The sequence below is a fragment of the Phyllostomus discolor genome, chromosome 3 (assembly GCF_004126475.2).
Source record: "Phyllostomus discolor isolate MPI-MPIP mPhyDis1 chromosome 3, mPhyDis1.pri.v3, whole genome shotgun sequence".
NCBI lineage: Eukaryota > Metazoa > Chordata > Mammalia > Chiroptera > Phyllostomidae > Phyllostomus > Phyllostomus discolor.
Genome location: NC_040905.2, coordinates 123482552 through 123497412, shown reverse-complemented (window position 1 = coordinate 123497412; position 14861 = coordinate 123482552). Strand labels below are relative to the sequence as shown.

Here is a 14861-nt window from a genome sequence, read left to right as displayed (position 1 = left end):
AAAGAATGAGGGGATACCTTTCTCCAAGGATAGTAGAGATTACTAGTTGCCCTCCATAACTTTTCTTCAGTTCTTTCTGCGTAAAAAACACACAAATATTATCCAGGCATCTATCAACCCAAGTGGACTACATTTCAAAGGCTCTCTTGGAGCTAGAAAGTCTTGAGACAATATTCTCACCACCTGAACATAAGTGGCAGTAATGAAGGCAACTTCTAGGAAATGTCATCAAAGGGCATGTCTCTGTCATTTCTTCCTTATCTTTGTCCACAAAGTAAGTCATCTTGGACCACACAGCCATTTAGGAGTGAAGGAGACACATGGTGGAGGCTGGGTCCCTAACACTGTGGAGCCATACCAGCCCTGAGTCATTTTCATCTCCTTCCAGGTGATAGAAAAAGGAATATATCTAGTTTAAGTGGGTGTCTTTGACAAACCATATAACCCAACATAATCATCCCTGATTCCCCAAAGGAAAATCATGGTACTACTGTAAAAAGAGGGGCAGGAGAAAATGAGCAGACATGTCTCCTGTCTCACTCCCTGAAAAATTCTACCTAACTCGTGGTCATAACTCTGCATGGAAATTTGAAGACACAAATCTGCATAGTTCTGATGTTTCTGAATACCCAAGAATTTCAGAATTTATAAATTTTAAGATAAAAATTTTTAAATGGAGCCAAGCAGAGACTATATTCATGTTTTGTCCCACCAATAATAAAGTGCTTGTCAGAGTGGATTAATCTACACTTAACCTTGTAATTTTAACAATGAAGGGCAGAAATAGCAGGTTCACAATGTGAAAGTATGTATTAGAACTCCTTTCAACATATTTGTTTTGACATTTTATTAACAATTTTAGTAAGGAATTAATTAAATTGTAATCAAATGTGGAGATGACATGATGCCAATAGAGGGGTTCATACCTTGAATAATAGAACCATAGAATTATGTAACATCAGAACCCAAAGAGGTTTTTGAAGTTAATCATAACTCCCCAGTTTACAGGTGAGAAAACTGAGGATCAGGGATATCAATTCACTTCTCCCAGGTACTCCTGACATCAAGGGTAAAGCTGTTGGGATTTAATCTTTCTACTTTCTCTTTTTGAATACATAAGAGCTATATCATGATTCAAGATGTAAATAGACTTTTTTGTTGTTTTTAAGAAGAAGTGGTGAACTGATGAAACCAGATACAATTCATTCAGGTCAAATGTGCAAGGACCTATATATTCGGTCCACAAAAGCCCGTTATACAAGCACAGTGTGGAGCTGATGTGCTTTAATCAGCAGTAATTTCATGAAGCATTTAGAGATATGAATTGTCTGCAAGCTTGAGGTGTCAGCAGTATGATGCGGCTATAAGAAAAAAGATAACACAGTCACAGGGGGCATCACTAGGAATAGTTTACAGAAGAGAGATCTGAGTCCTGTGTAACCTTTCCATCTATACCTGTAATTCCTCCTTCAGTCCCAAGTATCAGCTTTTAGAAATAATCTAGATGAATTAGTTCAGCTCTAGGATGGAATCACATGAAGAATGGTCAATGGAAGTTAGGGAACTGCAAAGCACTGTAATGAAGAGCTTGAATCTTGTAGTGGGATGGCCTGAGTTTAATCCCACCTCTGTCAATTACTGAGGATATGTTCATTAAACCTTAATCACACTGTCTGTAAATGAGGAATTACAACAGTACGTCTCTCTCTTTGGAGATAAACAAGGCAGCGCATGTCACGTGATTTGCACACTACTGGCACAAAACAAATACTCCACAAAGGTTAGCTACTATTAGGATTAAAGAAGCAAAGTGATCTGAGGATAATGGGAACAACATAATAGGTTGTGGTGAATATTAAATGAGTTAATGCATGCTGAGTGCTTGAAACAAAGTTGGTAGTCATTATTATCTGCAGTAGAGGGAATAGCCTAAGGCAGGGGTGTTAAACTCATTTTCACGGGGGGCCACGTCAGCCTCTCTGTTGCCTTCAAAGAGCCGAAATAATTTTAGGGCTGTAATAAAAGTAACTACTCCTTAACTGTTAAGTAGTTGAAATTACATTTGACACCCCTGGCCTAAGATTTCCTTCCATAAATGGGCCTGGTTTAGGCACAAACTACACCCTGACTTGGGCTAAGGTCCGCAGAACCTGGTTGGTTATTCCTTGAAGGATGCTCAGTTGTGTGTGTATGAGCATGTAGAGGGAGGATTGCGGAGTGATGGTGGTCACTCAGACATTCTATGGGGGTACTCACTTGGTGACCACCTGGGCATGGTGGCTTGGCCCTGTCATGGACTTACAACTTAGCTGCTTTCTGGACCATGGTCGTTTAGACCTGTTCCGAAGACCACTAACTAGTGTGATCACTTAGGGAAGTACTGGGTTGGTCACTCAATTTGCTCTGATGATAGTCACTGAGAATTGCCCTGTGGGCAGTCACTTAGGAATCATTCGAAGTGGAAATGCTCCTAAGTCCTCTCTGCCCTCCCTTTCCTCCTCCTTGTGCCACTGAGAGAAGAAGTCTTGGACTTAGGGATCCTATGGGACCCCGAATAGCTTCCCCAGGGAGCAGTCCGCCGCTAGGGAGCGGCTGCTAAGAGGGAACCCACTTGCGCTGAGTCCGCTCCTTCGGGGTTGGCTCTCCCCCAGGTCCAGTGAGAGATGGAGTGACAGTAGGGTGGGGGCGCACGCGTCATGGGTGTGAGAAGGATCAAGCCGCCTGGGTGTGAGTCAGCGCGGGGCGGGGGACACGGCTAAGGAGCTCCCTCACTAGTCACGGAATCTCACTCATGCTCTGCTCTTCCACGCAGCCGGTCTAGAACGTGTCCCCATCTCGCACGGGTGTCCCCCGTCCCGCGCACGTATGTGCTCAAGGGACGATGTCCGATTCCAGGCTCTGTGTTTGTTTGGTGAGATGGGGGGGGGGGGGGGGGGGGGGGGGGGGAGTGTCCGTGTCCGTGTTTCTTTGCCCAGGTTAGGAGATTTCTCCCTCCCCACCCCATGTGGGTGTGGTGGTGTGTCCCAGTCAGGGTACGTCTGTACCTGTGTTTGTGCTTGCGTGTGTCAGCGCGCTGGGACCGTTTATCGGTGTGGAGTGCTTGCGTCTGTTCTCAGTCCAAGTCTGGGTCCGAATATTGGTACAATTTCGACATGGGCTCCCACCCCTCGGTGTCCGGAGGCCTGCGTAGTGGGAGTGTCCAGCTTCCTGAAGAAGTAAATGCCTCCACACCCTGTCCCCACCCCACCACAAGCTGGCCAGAGCTCCCTAGGGTGCGGCCTTGTTGAGGAGGGCCTGGGGTGTGCGTCCTGGGAAGGATAAGAAGATGCGGGGCGGGCCAGGTCCCCGGTCAAGGCGCGGACACCGGGGACCCGCGCGGCTGACGTCAGGCGACTCCTTAAATAGAGCCCGCAGCGCGCTCGCCTCGGCCTTTCCCGAGGAGCCCTACCGCGGCCCTCACCAGCGCCACCTTGCGGCCCGCCGCCAGCCCGCACCGCCGGGCGACCTCCGGGGTTCGGAAATGGGGCTTCAGGCGCCGGGTGCGCTAGGAATCCAGAGCGTCCAAGAGGCGAGAAGCGCCGGGAGCCGCCCCGCCGCCTGGAGCCCTGTGGTCTAGGACTGGGCGATGTTGGAGGCGCTGCCGCCTGTCCCCCGAGGAGCCGCCGCCCCCCGGCCCCCCGGGCTTGGTGCGCGTCCTGGCCGGCGGTTCCTGGAAAAGACGGAGCTCCCCACGTGCGACTCACGTGGCCCGGGCAGAGCTGCTCCAGCCTTTTAGGCGGCCGCAGGGCCCCAGGAGCTCCGCCGCCGGCGCCCCCTCGGAAACCATGCCCCCCGGCGCGGGCCCATGGAGCCATGGCCTATAGGGTCCTGGGCCGCGCGGGGCCACCTCAGCCGCGAAGGGCGCGTAGGCTGCTTTTCGCCTTCACACTGTCGCTCTCCTGCACTTACCTTTGTTACAACCTCCTGTGCTGCTGCGACGACCTCGGTCGGAGCCGCCTCCTCGGCGCGCCCCGCTGCCTCCGCGGCCCCAGCGCGGACGGCCAGAAACTTCAGAAGTCCCGTCCCTGCGATCCCCTGGGGCCGACTCCGAGCGCACCTGCAGCCGCTGTACCCCGCCCGCGCCTCCCGGCTTCTTCCAATCTCTCCGGCTCCACCAGGCTGGGCACCAAGCGGCTGCCCCAGGCCCTCATTGTGGGCGTGAAGAAGGGAGGCACGAGAGCCGTGCTGGAGTTTATCCGCGTGCACCCGGACGTGCGGGCCTTGGGCACGGAGCCCCACTTCTTCGACAGGAACTACGGACGCGGGCTGGACTGGTACAGGTAAGGAGGGGAGTCCCTCGCAGCGCCCGGTTCCCAACCGGCTCCATTCTCACAGCCACCCTTCCGTTTTCTCTCCCCCTTTACCCGGCTTGTTGTGTGGGTTCAAACTGGAACGTTGGAGGATATTAGAGGATGAATTTACCCAGAATTTAACGTTTTTCCCCTCTGGACAGGCTTTTTCTTGACTGGCAAAGGGCCGTTGTCACTGGAGTCGCCTGGAGGGAAGGGAGGGCTGGAGCCCAGCCTCAGAGTGAGCCGGGGGAGCTGACTCCGGGTCCAGCCTTTGGTGGCGCAAGGTGCTCAGGGAAGGGTCAGGAAGAACACGCACTACCTACACACAGCCCTTTCCTGACTGTCCTCATGTCTTTTCTGGCATCTAAAGGACCCTGAGAAGGATGCAAAGTTAGAACAGGACGACCCTCTTGCGACAGGGCTTGGTGCTTGGGCAAGGTCGCCGTAGTTCAGGCCGAATGAGAGGGCATCCACGGAGGTGCTGGGATGAGAAAGTTCTCTACAGGCTCATTTCCAGCTGTAGGTGTTTGCTGCGGTAACTGGACTGAGGCCCTATCCCTCTGACCCTGAGTTAGTGGTCTTAAAATAGTGAAAGGAAGCCTGCATTTGAGGTTCTGTCACTTAGCTCCAGCAAATTCCTAAAACTCCTAAAACTCTTTGAGCCTCGTTTTTTTCATTCATCACACTGGGTAGGGAAGCAGTCCCTGCCTTGTCTGCCTCCGTAGGCCTTCCTAAAGTGCTTTAGAAGTGCAATGCTGGGTGATGCTTCTAGACCAGCCACCAGGATGGGGAGTTGGGGATACTGGTGGGCACTCAGTGAAGATTGGCCAGAGTCGTGGGGTAGCCAGTCATATGTAGACTTCTCCCACTCCTCCCTTGCACTGCTGGGGATGAGAGTCACCAGGCTGTGGTGTCTGGGCATAGTCTGAGCATGTCACCTCCCTCTGGAAGGTGACAGTCTCTGCTGTTCAATATCCATTTACCTCCCAACTCCTGTATGGGCTGATCAGGGTATCCTGGGGGCTGGTGTAATGTATGGTCTTCCCATAACACATGGTTCACAGAATTCTCCTGACCATTCCCCTGGCCCTGTGAAGACTTTATAGCTATGTCTGCATAGTAATGGAACTGGGAAGGGGTAGGTAACATGGTAGCTGCACAGTAGGTGAAGCTAATTTAAATTTTTAAATAAGTTTTAAAAAGAAATTATAAAAGTAAACCTTTAGGAAATAAAAAGTCCTAAGTATATTGGGCAAAGGACAACTTCATTAGAAGGACGCCACTGGGCTCATAATAGGGGGTCCTGGATTTGCAAGAATGGAGGCAACAGGGCTGACTTGTCACCTTTGCCAGTTAGCCTTCACTGGTCATGGTTGTGGGGGCAAGGGGTGGGACCTGCACCTCCCTCAGGAGGTAGACAGGCATAGTCTGTCTCCAGTGGAGCCCAGCTGGGATAGCTGGCTTACAGGTGGCCCTGGCAGCATTATGTTGGCTCAGTGGAATAAGGTGGCCCAGAATGGCAGGTCTAGTGCTTTCCAAGCTGGCATCCCACCTGGGCATATGCAGTGAGCAAGGACAGAGTGGGACCCAGACCCCAGGGTGGGGGAGCCCAATGCATCATCGGACAGCAGAGTCTTGGGTGTATCAGCCATGGTCATACTCTAATGAATGGCAGGGTTTCCTCGGGGGAAGGTCTGGAGATTATTATGAAACCCTTTGCCAATGTAAAGTGCTTTTTAAGTGCAAAATAACAAAAGTATCTGGCTGTTAGATATTGTGCCCTCCAATAAACACCTGCACCCTGTGTAGTCTCTGCACTCCCCTCTCCCCATTCCACCATAAGCATCATACCTCAGGCTTCCTGCCCAGAGCTCATGTCACTCAGGGATGGCTGCTTTTTATTTTTAACCTTGGCATGTGTGATTCTAAGCCAGCTTAGCTGTGAACCTTAGAGATGGGAGCCGTGCCTTTTTTTCTTTATAGCACATTTGGATTCTGCTAAAATTCTCAGCTGAGTCTTGGTAGGTTTTATATAACATCAAGCATACTGACAGCTCTACTTCTCAGGGTCTGACTTACCTTCCCTTTCCCCCTTCATATTTCTAAGAGAACAATTAGCTCAGGGGTCTGGTTGTGAATTGCCAGCTATGCTAAAGTAATACTTCCCCATTTGAATTCTGTTTCCATAATTTCCAGAACATTTCTCTCTGTGTGTTTTATCCTTGATTATCACTCAAGTAATATACATTAATTGCAAAAGTGTTGAGAATTTCTAAGGTCCTTTAAAACCCATGTTCTCACTTTATTCCTGAGTTCCACAAGTTGAGTGGCAGGTGATATGATGCCCCTCCCTGCCTGCTGCCCCCACTCTTTAACAGATGTGAACATTGGAGCCCCAAAAGGAGAGTGAAATGGGGTCACAAGGCAAGTTAATGAAAACCAGGACCAGAGGTCCCTGGCACACGTGTGTGCACGCATGTGTGCATTTCCAGCCAAGTGCTCCAACCCTGCTCTGCACAGCTTGCCACCAGAAAGCCAGTGCCCACTGGGTAGACCTGGCCAAAGAGCATCTGTACCCACCATGGTGGACTGTGTTTTCCAAAAGTGGAGTTGCAGAGTTGCTGGTGGCGCATCTCACGTGACCTGTCCCTGCTAAGCCCATAGGGATGACTTCCTGGGCCCAGAGGCCCAGATCGATGGAAAATGGAAAATTAATAGCTTTACCCTCAACCCAAAGGAGATACTTCTTTCTGTAGGTGGACAGAGATGACCCAGGATTTGACAAACAGTGCCTGAAGGCAGGGTGATACAACCAGAGTGACACCATTGGCCGGAGAGACCAAGAGACAGAGCCTGCACCTCCCTTGATCTCAACTGAAGTCCCTCTTGGGAACCAGCCCAGGTCTGGCCACCAAGGAGAGCCCAGCCCTCTGTGGTGGGACCCTCCCCTTAGGTATTTTCAAAGATCCTTTTACGAAAGCTTACCTCATCTGCCCATCTTGCCTGATTCTCCTCTCCCAGTTTCCTCCCCACAGTAGCAGCTGGGCTTGCTTGCAGGATGGGGTAAACTAGCTGCTTGGCCAGGTAGGCAAAGTGAGACCACGCTGACAAGGGAACTAGGATAGGACCTGCCAGAGGCTGGAAATGGTCAAATGGATGCTGTGTGATTCAAAGTTGAGTGATCTTCCTGAATCTCAGTTTCCTCGGCACAGGAGGGCACCTGCAGTAACTCAGGAGGTTGTTTCGGAGAGTGAATGCAACACTGTATATGATAGTGCCTGGAACTTTCATGGTGCCTAAAGATAAGGCAGTAATGTTACTACTGTTGCCACTGTTACCCCTACCATTTCACTACCAACACGCCTGTTATCACTGTCAGTACTCTTAGAATCAAAACGATTAGTTTCTGGCCCAACTCCTGTCACCCGATGGGGCTGAGGAGTTAATTAATTGCTACAAAAGTAGTTCCATGAGACGAGGGTCCTGGCCTTAAATTCTCCTTTCAGCTCTGCTTCGATTTTATTTTCACTTTTGTTCTCTCCCCACTGATAAAAAGTCATTCACAGCTCTGGCTGTAAGTTTGCTCACCTTTAAAATGGGAATGATGCCTGACCTGCTTTACAATCTTGTAAAAATCAATTAAGGCAGTGTATGTGGGAATGCTTCCCCTGATATAAGATTATATTTAGGGTGCTATCATCCACAAAAGGTTGGGAGTGAGATAATATTCAGGGTCTTCATCTTTTATAAAGAGATACAAGCTGTGCCTTTTCTGATAGTTTTTAGAGTCTTGGGGGAAGCTGAGTCTTGTGTAAAGTGTTCTCTGTTTTGCTAGTTTTCAGTGGTGGGTGGGGGGCATGGGAGCATTGTGAAGGGAAGTGAATCTTCTTTAAATGCACTGAAATGCCAGCAAGAGCAAGTTAATATGTGATAATTGACTCTGCTCTAGTGTCAGCATTTTGATAGATGAGCACATTCTGTAAATTTTAGGCTCCACTCCACTGCTTATTTATTTGCTCAGTGTGGATGGTGTTCTGGGGATGGTGTAAGACAAAGAAGATATAGTGTTTGCCCCAGAGACAACCGTCTAAATAAGAACGAATAAAAAACACAGAATAGTGTCTAGCACTGTATCCAGCTCACTTCAGTCAAGAAATTAATCCTTAAGGACAAACTTTGGGAGAAGTAACACCAAAGACAGAGGTGAGGGAAGTAGTTCATGCAGAAGGCTTGAATCATCTTTAACAAAGTGGTCAGTGTGCGACACACACTGATCTGTGCTTGTCAAGTGCACACAGGTCCCTGTCCATGTAGACTCATCTTCATAAGGAGTTTTCTGCCTCAGTCTAGGAGGATGTCACACGCTGATTAAGTGGAACCATCGAGTCCATAAATCCCTATTCGCCTTGCACCTTTCTGTCAACCCCAAGCACTCTGCAAAGACACTAGTTCCTGCACATGTACAGTTCTTGTCAGGCACTGAAGAACACCGAATGAGCCAGCAGAACTGTCTTTTTGAAGAGCTGGCTTTGCTCCCTCTGGAGCTTAGAGGGACAGTGGAAGAGCTTCAGTGAATTTTTTTTTAAAGAATGGGCTTTCACTTAGGTTAAAAATATGAAACTATCATTTAACCACAGATTCTAAGGAGCATATGTCCCCCCACATTGTAGAAATTAGGATGTATCTGATGATGGATGGGGTCTTAGCTTTAATGAGATATGATGCTTCCATATTGGATGGAAATCTTCTCTCCAGAGATGACTTCTGTGCTGGAGACCCACTGGACCAGTGGTGAGTGCCTGACTCAGCAGGGGCCCCCACACCCTGCTTGTCTCTGCAACCAGCGGCATCTCTTCCAGTCAAGGAACTATACCCATTTTCGGTGTTCGATTGTCACCATGCCATCTCTCTGAAAGCATCTGTCCTGAAATGAGGAAACATGTGGGCTGACACCCACCAGCAGATAAGATGCTATGGTAGGCATGTTCTTCATGGGCTGCTGGATCACCCAGCTATCTGGAGGCACATCCCAGGTCTCTAACAGGTTCTGGGTGGAGCCGGTGTCTAACAGGCGCTGTTTACCTGCGTGCTTGTAGATGCTCCATGCACAGGCATGCAGGACTGTAGATTAGCTTCCTTGCCTTTGGTTAGACCCCACAAATCATTCCTGAATGGATGCATGACAGAGTGGGTGGGGAGGGGTGGAAGTACACATCTCTCTGTTCATCAGGGTCCACTGAAGGACCTGGAGGGAGGCCGCGTGGACAAGTGAGGGCTCAGCCATGGGGGCAGTGGGTAGGTAAGCTCTTGGACTGAGTCCGGCTGGAGGGTCTGAAAGGTTACATAGTCAATCTACCACCTCACTGTCTTCCAGAGCTAGCCTCTGGACACATTAATCCATTTATTTGTCACATGCCTGCCATTGCCAGGCTCAGGACCAAGCTGCTGTGGGACAGCTCCGCTGTTTCTTTGTTCTCCTAATGGGCTGTGCTGTTGGGCTCAAGTGCTTTGTAGTCCATGGGCAGCTTGACAAGGTGGGTAAAAGCCACCAGTGAGTGGAAATAACTTAGCATTTCAGAGGTAATTGCTACCTGTCAAGTGACACAGCTGGTCTGTTGGTCTAGGGCAGCAGTCCCAGGGACTTTCTCCACAGGATAATGGCATAGGGAGAGGGGCAAGGGAAAGTTACTCAGCATATTTTTCCAAGGAACATGGACCAGAGGACTGGTTGGGTTAAATGGGGCTTCAGTGTCACATGGATTTCCTGGGCACAAGTCCATTCATTGGGAGTCTCCTCCTAAGCTTTGAAATCAGAGATTCTATCTCAGTGCCCACAGCTACCAGCTTCCATGTGTAAGGAAACTAGGGGTGCCTGTTCTGGGTACAGGCCTGAGGACCTCTCCCTGCCATCTTCTGGGGTTGGCATCACGCCCCCATTCTCTGAGGGTAGTGTTTTCCAGGCTTCGGATGTTCTTGTGGTACCTTCCTGATATTTGCCCAAACCCAGCATGTCCTCTGCTATTATTCTTTTGCTATTTTTGGTTAACACACTTAAAAATGATAATTTTTTCATAAATAAGTGGGCTTATTTGTATTCCCTTCAGTGTATATTTTAGAATAGATAATATGTTCACATAATGCAAACTTCAAATTGACAAAGAATATTTAATGAAATTATTCTCTTCTTCCCCAGCCTGTGACCCCGCCATACACTTTCCTTCCCAGAGCAATCACGGATGTCTGTTTTTGTGTACCCTTCTAGAGGCACGCTGTGCATTTGTAAACCTAACACACATTATGCAGATATAGTTAAAATACATATTTGTAAAAACCAATTTTATTTGAAAACCACCCTAAATGGAAAACCAGCATTAGTTGCCATAATTAGAAAGTATCGTAAAACTAAATTGATTGACAACAACAGTGCTGTTGAGTTTTGTTCCCTAAGGTGGCTAGAATGTTCCAAGGCTTCCCCATCTTTGTTTAAAAGAGGATAGTTGGGCTTGCTACTAGTAAAGCAGTTAAAGAAATACTAATATCAATGTGAGACCTTTCCCCTGGTGTAATCAGAAGGCTTGAAAGTGAAATGGGAAAAGATAAGGCATTTTCTCTCTATGAGATTCAGTGATATTTAGTAGGTCTATGTCATAGCTAAAGTTACTGAGATGGGGTACATACCAACACCATGGGGAACACTGCTGGAGTTTACAGAAAATCCAGTCTCAGTAAATCTAGCCGTGTTTCTCACTTTCAGTTCCTTTGACGTGTTAATGATAGGAAGAGATCAGCCAAAGGGAAAGTCCGAACAAATATGAGCATTAAGAACAGCATTTTGACTTGCAGTATTTACAAAATAGTCTAGCCTTCAGAACAGCAGGGTTCCCTGAATAAAGTGTATTGCAGGTATTTAAAGAAGGATACCCAACAGGTTTCTTCACTACTCTCACTGGTAGAAAATCAGCAGTGTCCCCATGATTATATCTACTTGGATCATTATATACCTGCAGGCGTCAGTGTTATAAAAGTAAGACAGCAACTTAGGGGGGAGGGGCTATGCCATTATTTAAAAACAATTATGAAGCTCATAAAAAAATGAAATATTACCATTTGTGATAACATGAGCGGACCTAGAGGGTATTATGTTCAGTGAAATAAGTCAGAGAAAGACAAATACCATATGATTTCACTTCTATGTGGAATCTAAAGAACAAAATCAATAAAACAGAAACAGACTCATAGATACAGAGGACAGACTGATGGTTGCCAGATGAAAGGTGGGTTGGGGTACTAGGTGAAAAAGAGGAAAGGATTACGAAGTACAAATTGAGACTTCTGACCAAGATGGAGGAATAGATAGATACAGTGTCCCTCCTCACACAGCCAAAAGAAAGACAACAACAAATTTAAAAACAAAAACAACCATAACTGCCAGAAAATTGAACCGTATGGAAGTCCGACAACCAAGCAGTTAAAGAAGAAACATTCATCCAGCCCTGTAGGAGGGGCAGAGATGGGCGGCTGGGTGGAGAGGACTCATGGCAAGTATAACTATGTATGGTGTCAGGTGGTACTGGAAATATTGGAGGAACACTTTCTAAGTATATGATTGTCCAATCGCTATGCTGTACACGTGAAACTAATGCAGAGTACAAGTAACACTGAATGTCGACTGTAACTGAAAGATAAAATTGTTGAATCAAGTATTTAAAGTTACAAAACAGCAAAATTATGAGGCTCATGTAGGACAGGGTGTCTTTAAAGTGTTAGGATGCAAAGTTCCTTTTCTTCCACTCTACAATGCGTGATGTGAGGCTTAAGCATAGTGGCCGGGCAAGGTGTCACTTTGCTTTCTCAGACAGTTTCAGGTCAGGACTGTCCAAGGGGAAGACAATGTTGTTTCTCTGTGCATACACTTTTAGTTGCACAAATGGGAACTCCACTGGAGAAAATTGTCCCTGGGACTTCCCATATATTGTCAACAGAAGCAACTTAGTGTCCATGAGAGTGGAGCTTCCTAAGCTTGCCTTTTGTGGGGCAGCTAGTCATCAGCACTGGTGAGGAAGGGGCTTTGTACTCACTCAGGGTTCCCTGGCCTCAGTGCTCACTGCTGGGTGCAGGAGTCCCAGCCCCACCCTGAGGATGGTGGGGAGATGCACAGTCTTGGGTGGCACCTTGCTCCTCAGGGTGCCCTTATGGAGGAAGGGAGAGCAGCCCAGAGTCAAAGGCATGGATGAGATGGATTCAAATGCAGATAAGGACAGCAAAACTGTCAGGGGAGGCCATTTTAGCACAGTGATTCGAAGTTTAGGCTCTTGAACCAGCATGAACAAATTGGGATCTCAGTTCCGCCATCTGCCAGGTAAGTGTCCACCAGCCAATGGCTTCTCTCTGCCTCAGTTTCACCTGCACACTGGGACAGATCATAATGCCTACCACATAGGGCTGCTGTAAGGAGGAAGTGATTAAGAACATGCGAATGTGCTCAGATTCTTTCTGGAATCTGGAAGGTGTCCAATGAGTATTAGCTGTCATTATCAGTTATTGTTTTGGGTTGTTTTTTTTTTTTTCATCATGCTTTTACTGAGCTAAGTGCTAAGGACCTAGAGTTGAATGGGCTACAGATCCTGCCACTTCATTGTTTGATGGGGTCATTAGATGTTCTTGGATATTTTTACATAAGTCAGATGGTTACAGGTATAACAGAGATACCCATTAGTTTCTCTATAGTAGCATGAAGAGTAGACAAAATCCAGTCAGGGGAATTTGGGAATGCTTCCTGGAGGAGGTGGCATATTATTTCAGTCTCAATGGACATATAGAACTTTTGCAAGGGAAAGGTGGTCTTATAAGGATCTTTTTTTCTAAATATATTCACCCCATGACTTCACCTTTGCTTACAGTCAAATCACAAAGTAAAGTTGGTTCAGATTACTTTAGTTCTGCACACATTTATTGACCACCTACTCTATGCCAGGCACTGTGCCAAGCCCTAGAAATGAAGATGAGAAAGAAGATCTCTTTGTTAATGGGCTGAAGGGGCAGGCAAGTCCAACAGCAAGACTTGCTGAGAGAGAGAACACTCCTAGCATTGCAGGGGCCACCACCCAGGGTGGGTCAGAGAGGCTGTGTGGAAGCTGAGGCCTAGGCTTTAGCACTCTTGCATTTGCTGTAGCCTAGCTCTGACTGCTTCTCATCATGCAGGTTCCAGTTCAAATATTACCTCCTTAAAGACAACTTCCTGAGCTGCCCAGTCTGAGCTGGCTTACCTTTGCCATCACCACCTTGTTTTATTTATTTCATACTTCTTATTGCAGTCTGAAATTATCTTGTTCATTTTTCTTTTCATTGACTGTCTACCCTACTGTACTGAATAGTTCCTGAAAGCAGAGATCTTCTCTGTCTTGTTCATGCCTGTTTCTCCAGAGCCCAGAATGGTGCCTGGCACACAGTAGGTGTTCAATCAATAGTTGTTGGGTATATACAAGTGTGAGGGATAACTAGGAATTGGTGATTCTGTTCTAAGGCTACAAACTGGCTCCAGCTTTTTATTAGGCTTTCCACATGTGGGTCTCGAGAAACTAGGTGAGAGAATGCAGGATACAGATGCTGGTGACTCAGCCATCACTTCCACAGTTACCATATTTATTGAATACCTACTCTGTGCTGGGTGCTGTTACAGTCACCAGGGAGAGAGCAAGGGAAAAAACAGACAAAAATCTCTGTCTGTGGTGCTCACTTACTGTGGGGTGGGGAGGAGATGGTCAATAAATGAATAAGTATATCACATCTATGGCAGATGTTGAAAAGCAAGTGCTATGGGGAAAATAAAGGGAACAGGGTGGGCAGGGAGGGTGCAATTTTAATAGGCAAGTAGGGAAAGACTCACTGAGAAGGTGATATTGCAGCCAAGACCTTACATTTTAAAAGGATCTCTCGGGCTTTTGCAATGGTAATGGTTTCATGGGGCCAAAGGTGGTGGTGATGAAGATATCTGTCAAGGGCTTGCTGTCTTTCTGGCCTTTTCAGGTCGCAGAATGGGGTTTGAGTCTAACATACTGCCCAGTACAGACCCTGGCATGACTGGCCAAATATCTATCTGCAGGTGTCCTTGACCTAACCAAAAATGGAGTCGTGTTCTACTGTAACTTAAAGGCTTCAGGTCTGCCCCCAAATAGGTGGCAGATGTTCTAGTCACTCTTTCTAGCAGTGTTTGAGGTCTTCTTTAAAGGCGGGGTTCTTAGGTAACCTCCTGAGGTCCTAGGAAGGTTGAATTAACTTTGCTCCTAACTCAAGTGAGTCTGTGTCACTCAGTGTGTGTGCCCTCTGGTTTCTCATTCTTTTTTTAAAATTTAAATTATTTTATTGTTGTTCCATTACAGTTGTCTGTATATTCTCCCCACCCCTGCTCCCTCCCCCCTCCAAACTCACCTCCCTCCCTTGCTTCCACCATCCCCCTTGGTTTTGTCCATGTGTTCTTTATAGTAGGTCCTGAAATCCCTTCTTCCCCCTGTCCCCTCCCCTCTCCCTTCT

General features: G+C 47.5%; 1 protein-coding gene across 1 annotated transcript in view; it reads left to right on the top strand.

Annotated features, from left to right (window-relative positions):
* The first annotated feature begins 3427 nt into the window (after positions 1 to 3427).
* The window catches only part of HS3ST2 (heparan sulfate-glucosamine 3-sulfotransferase 2), a 134713-nt gene continuing 123279 nt past the window's right edge, over positions 3428 to 14861 (top strand). Inside the window, exon 1 of the mRNA XM_028521352.2 lies at positions 3428 to 4319. Coding sequence (XP_028377153.1) covers positions 3853 to 4319 — 467 coding nt within the window. The 5' untranslated portion in view covers positions 3428 to 3852. The remainder of the gene's footprint in view (positions 4320 to 14861) is intronic.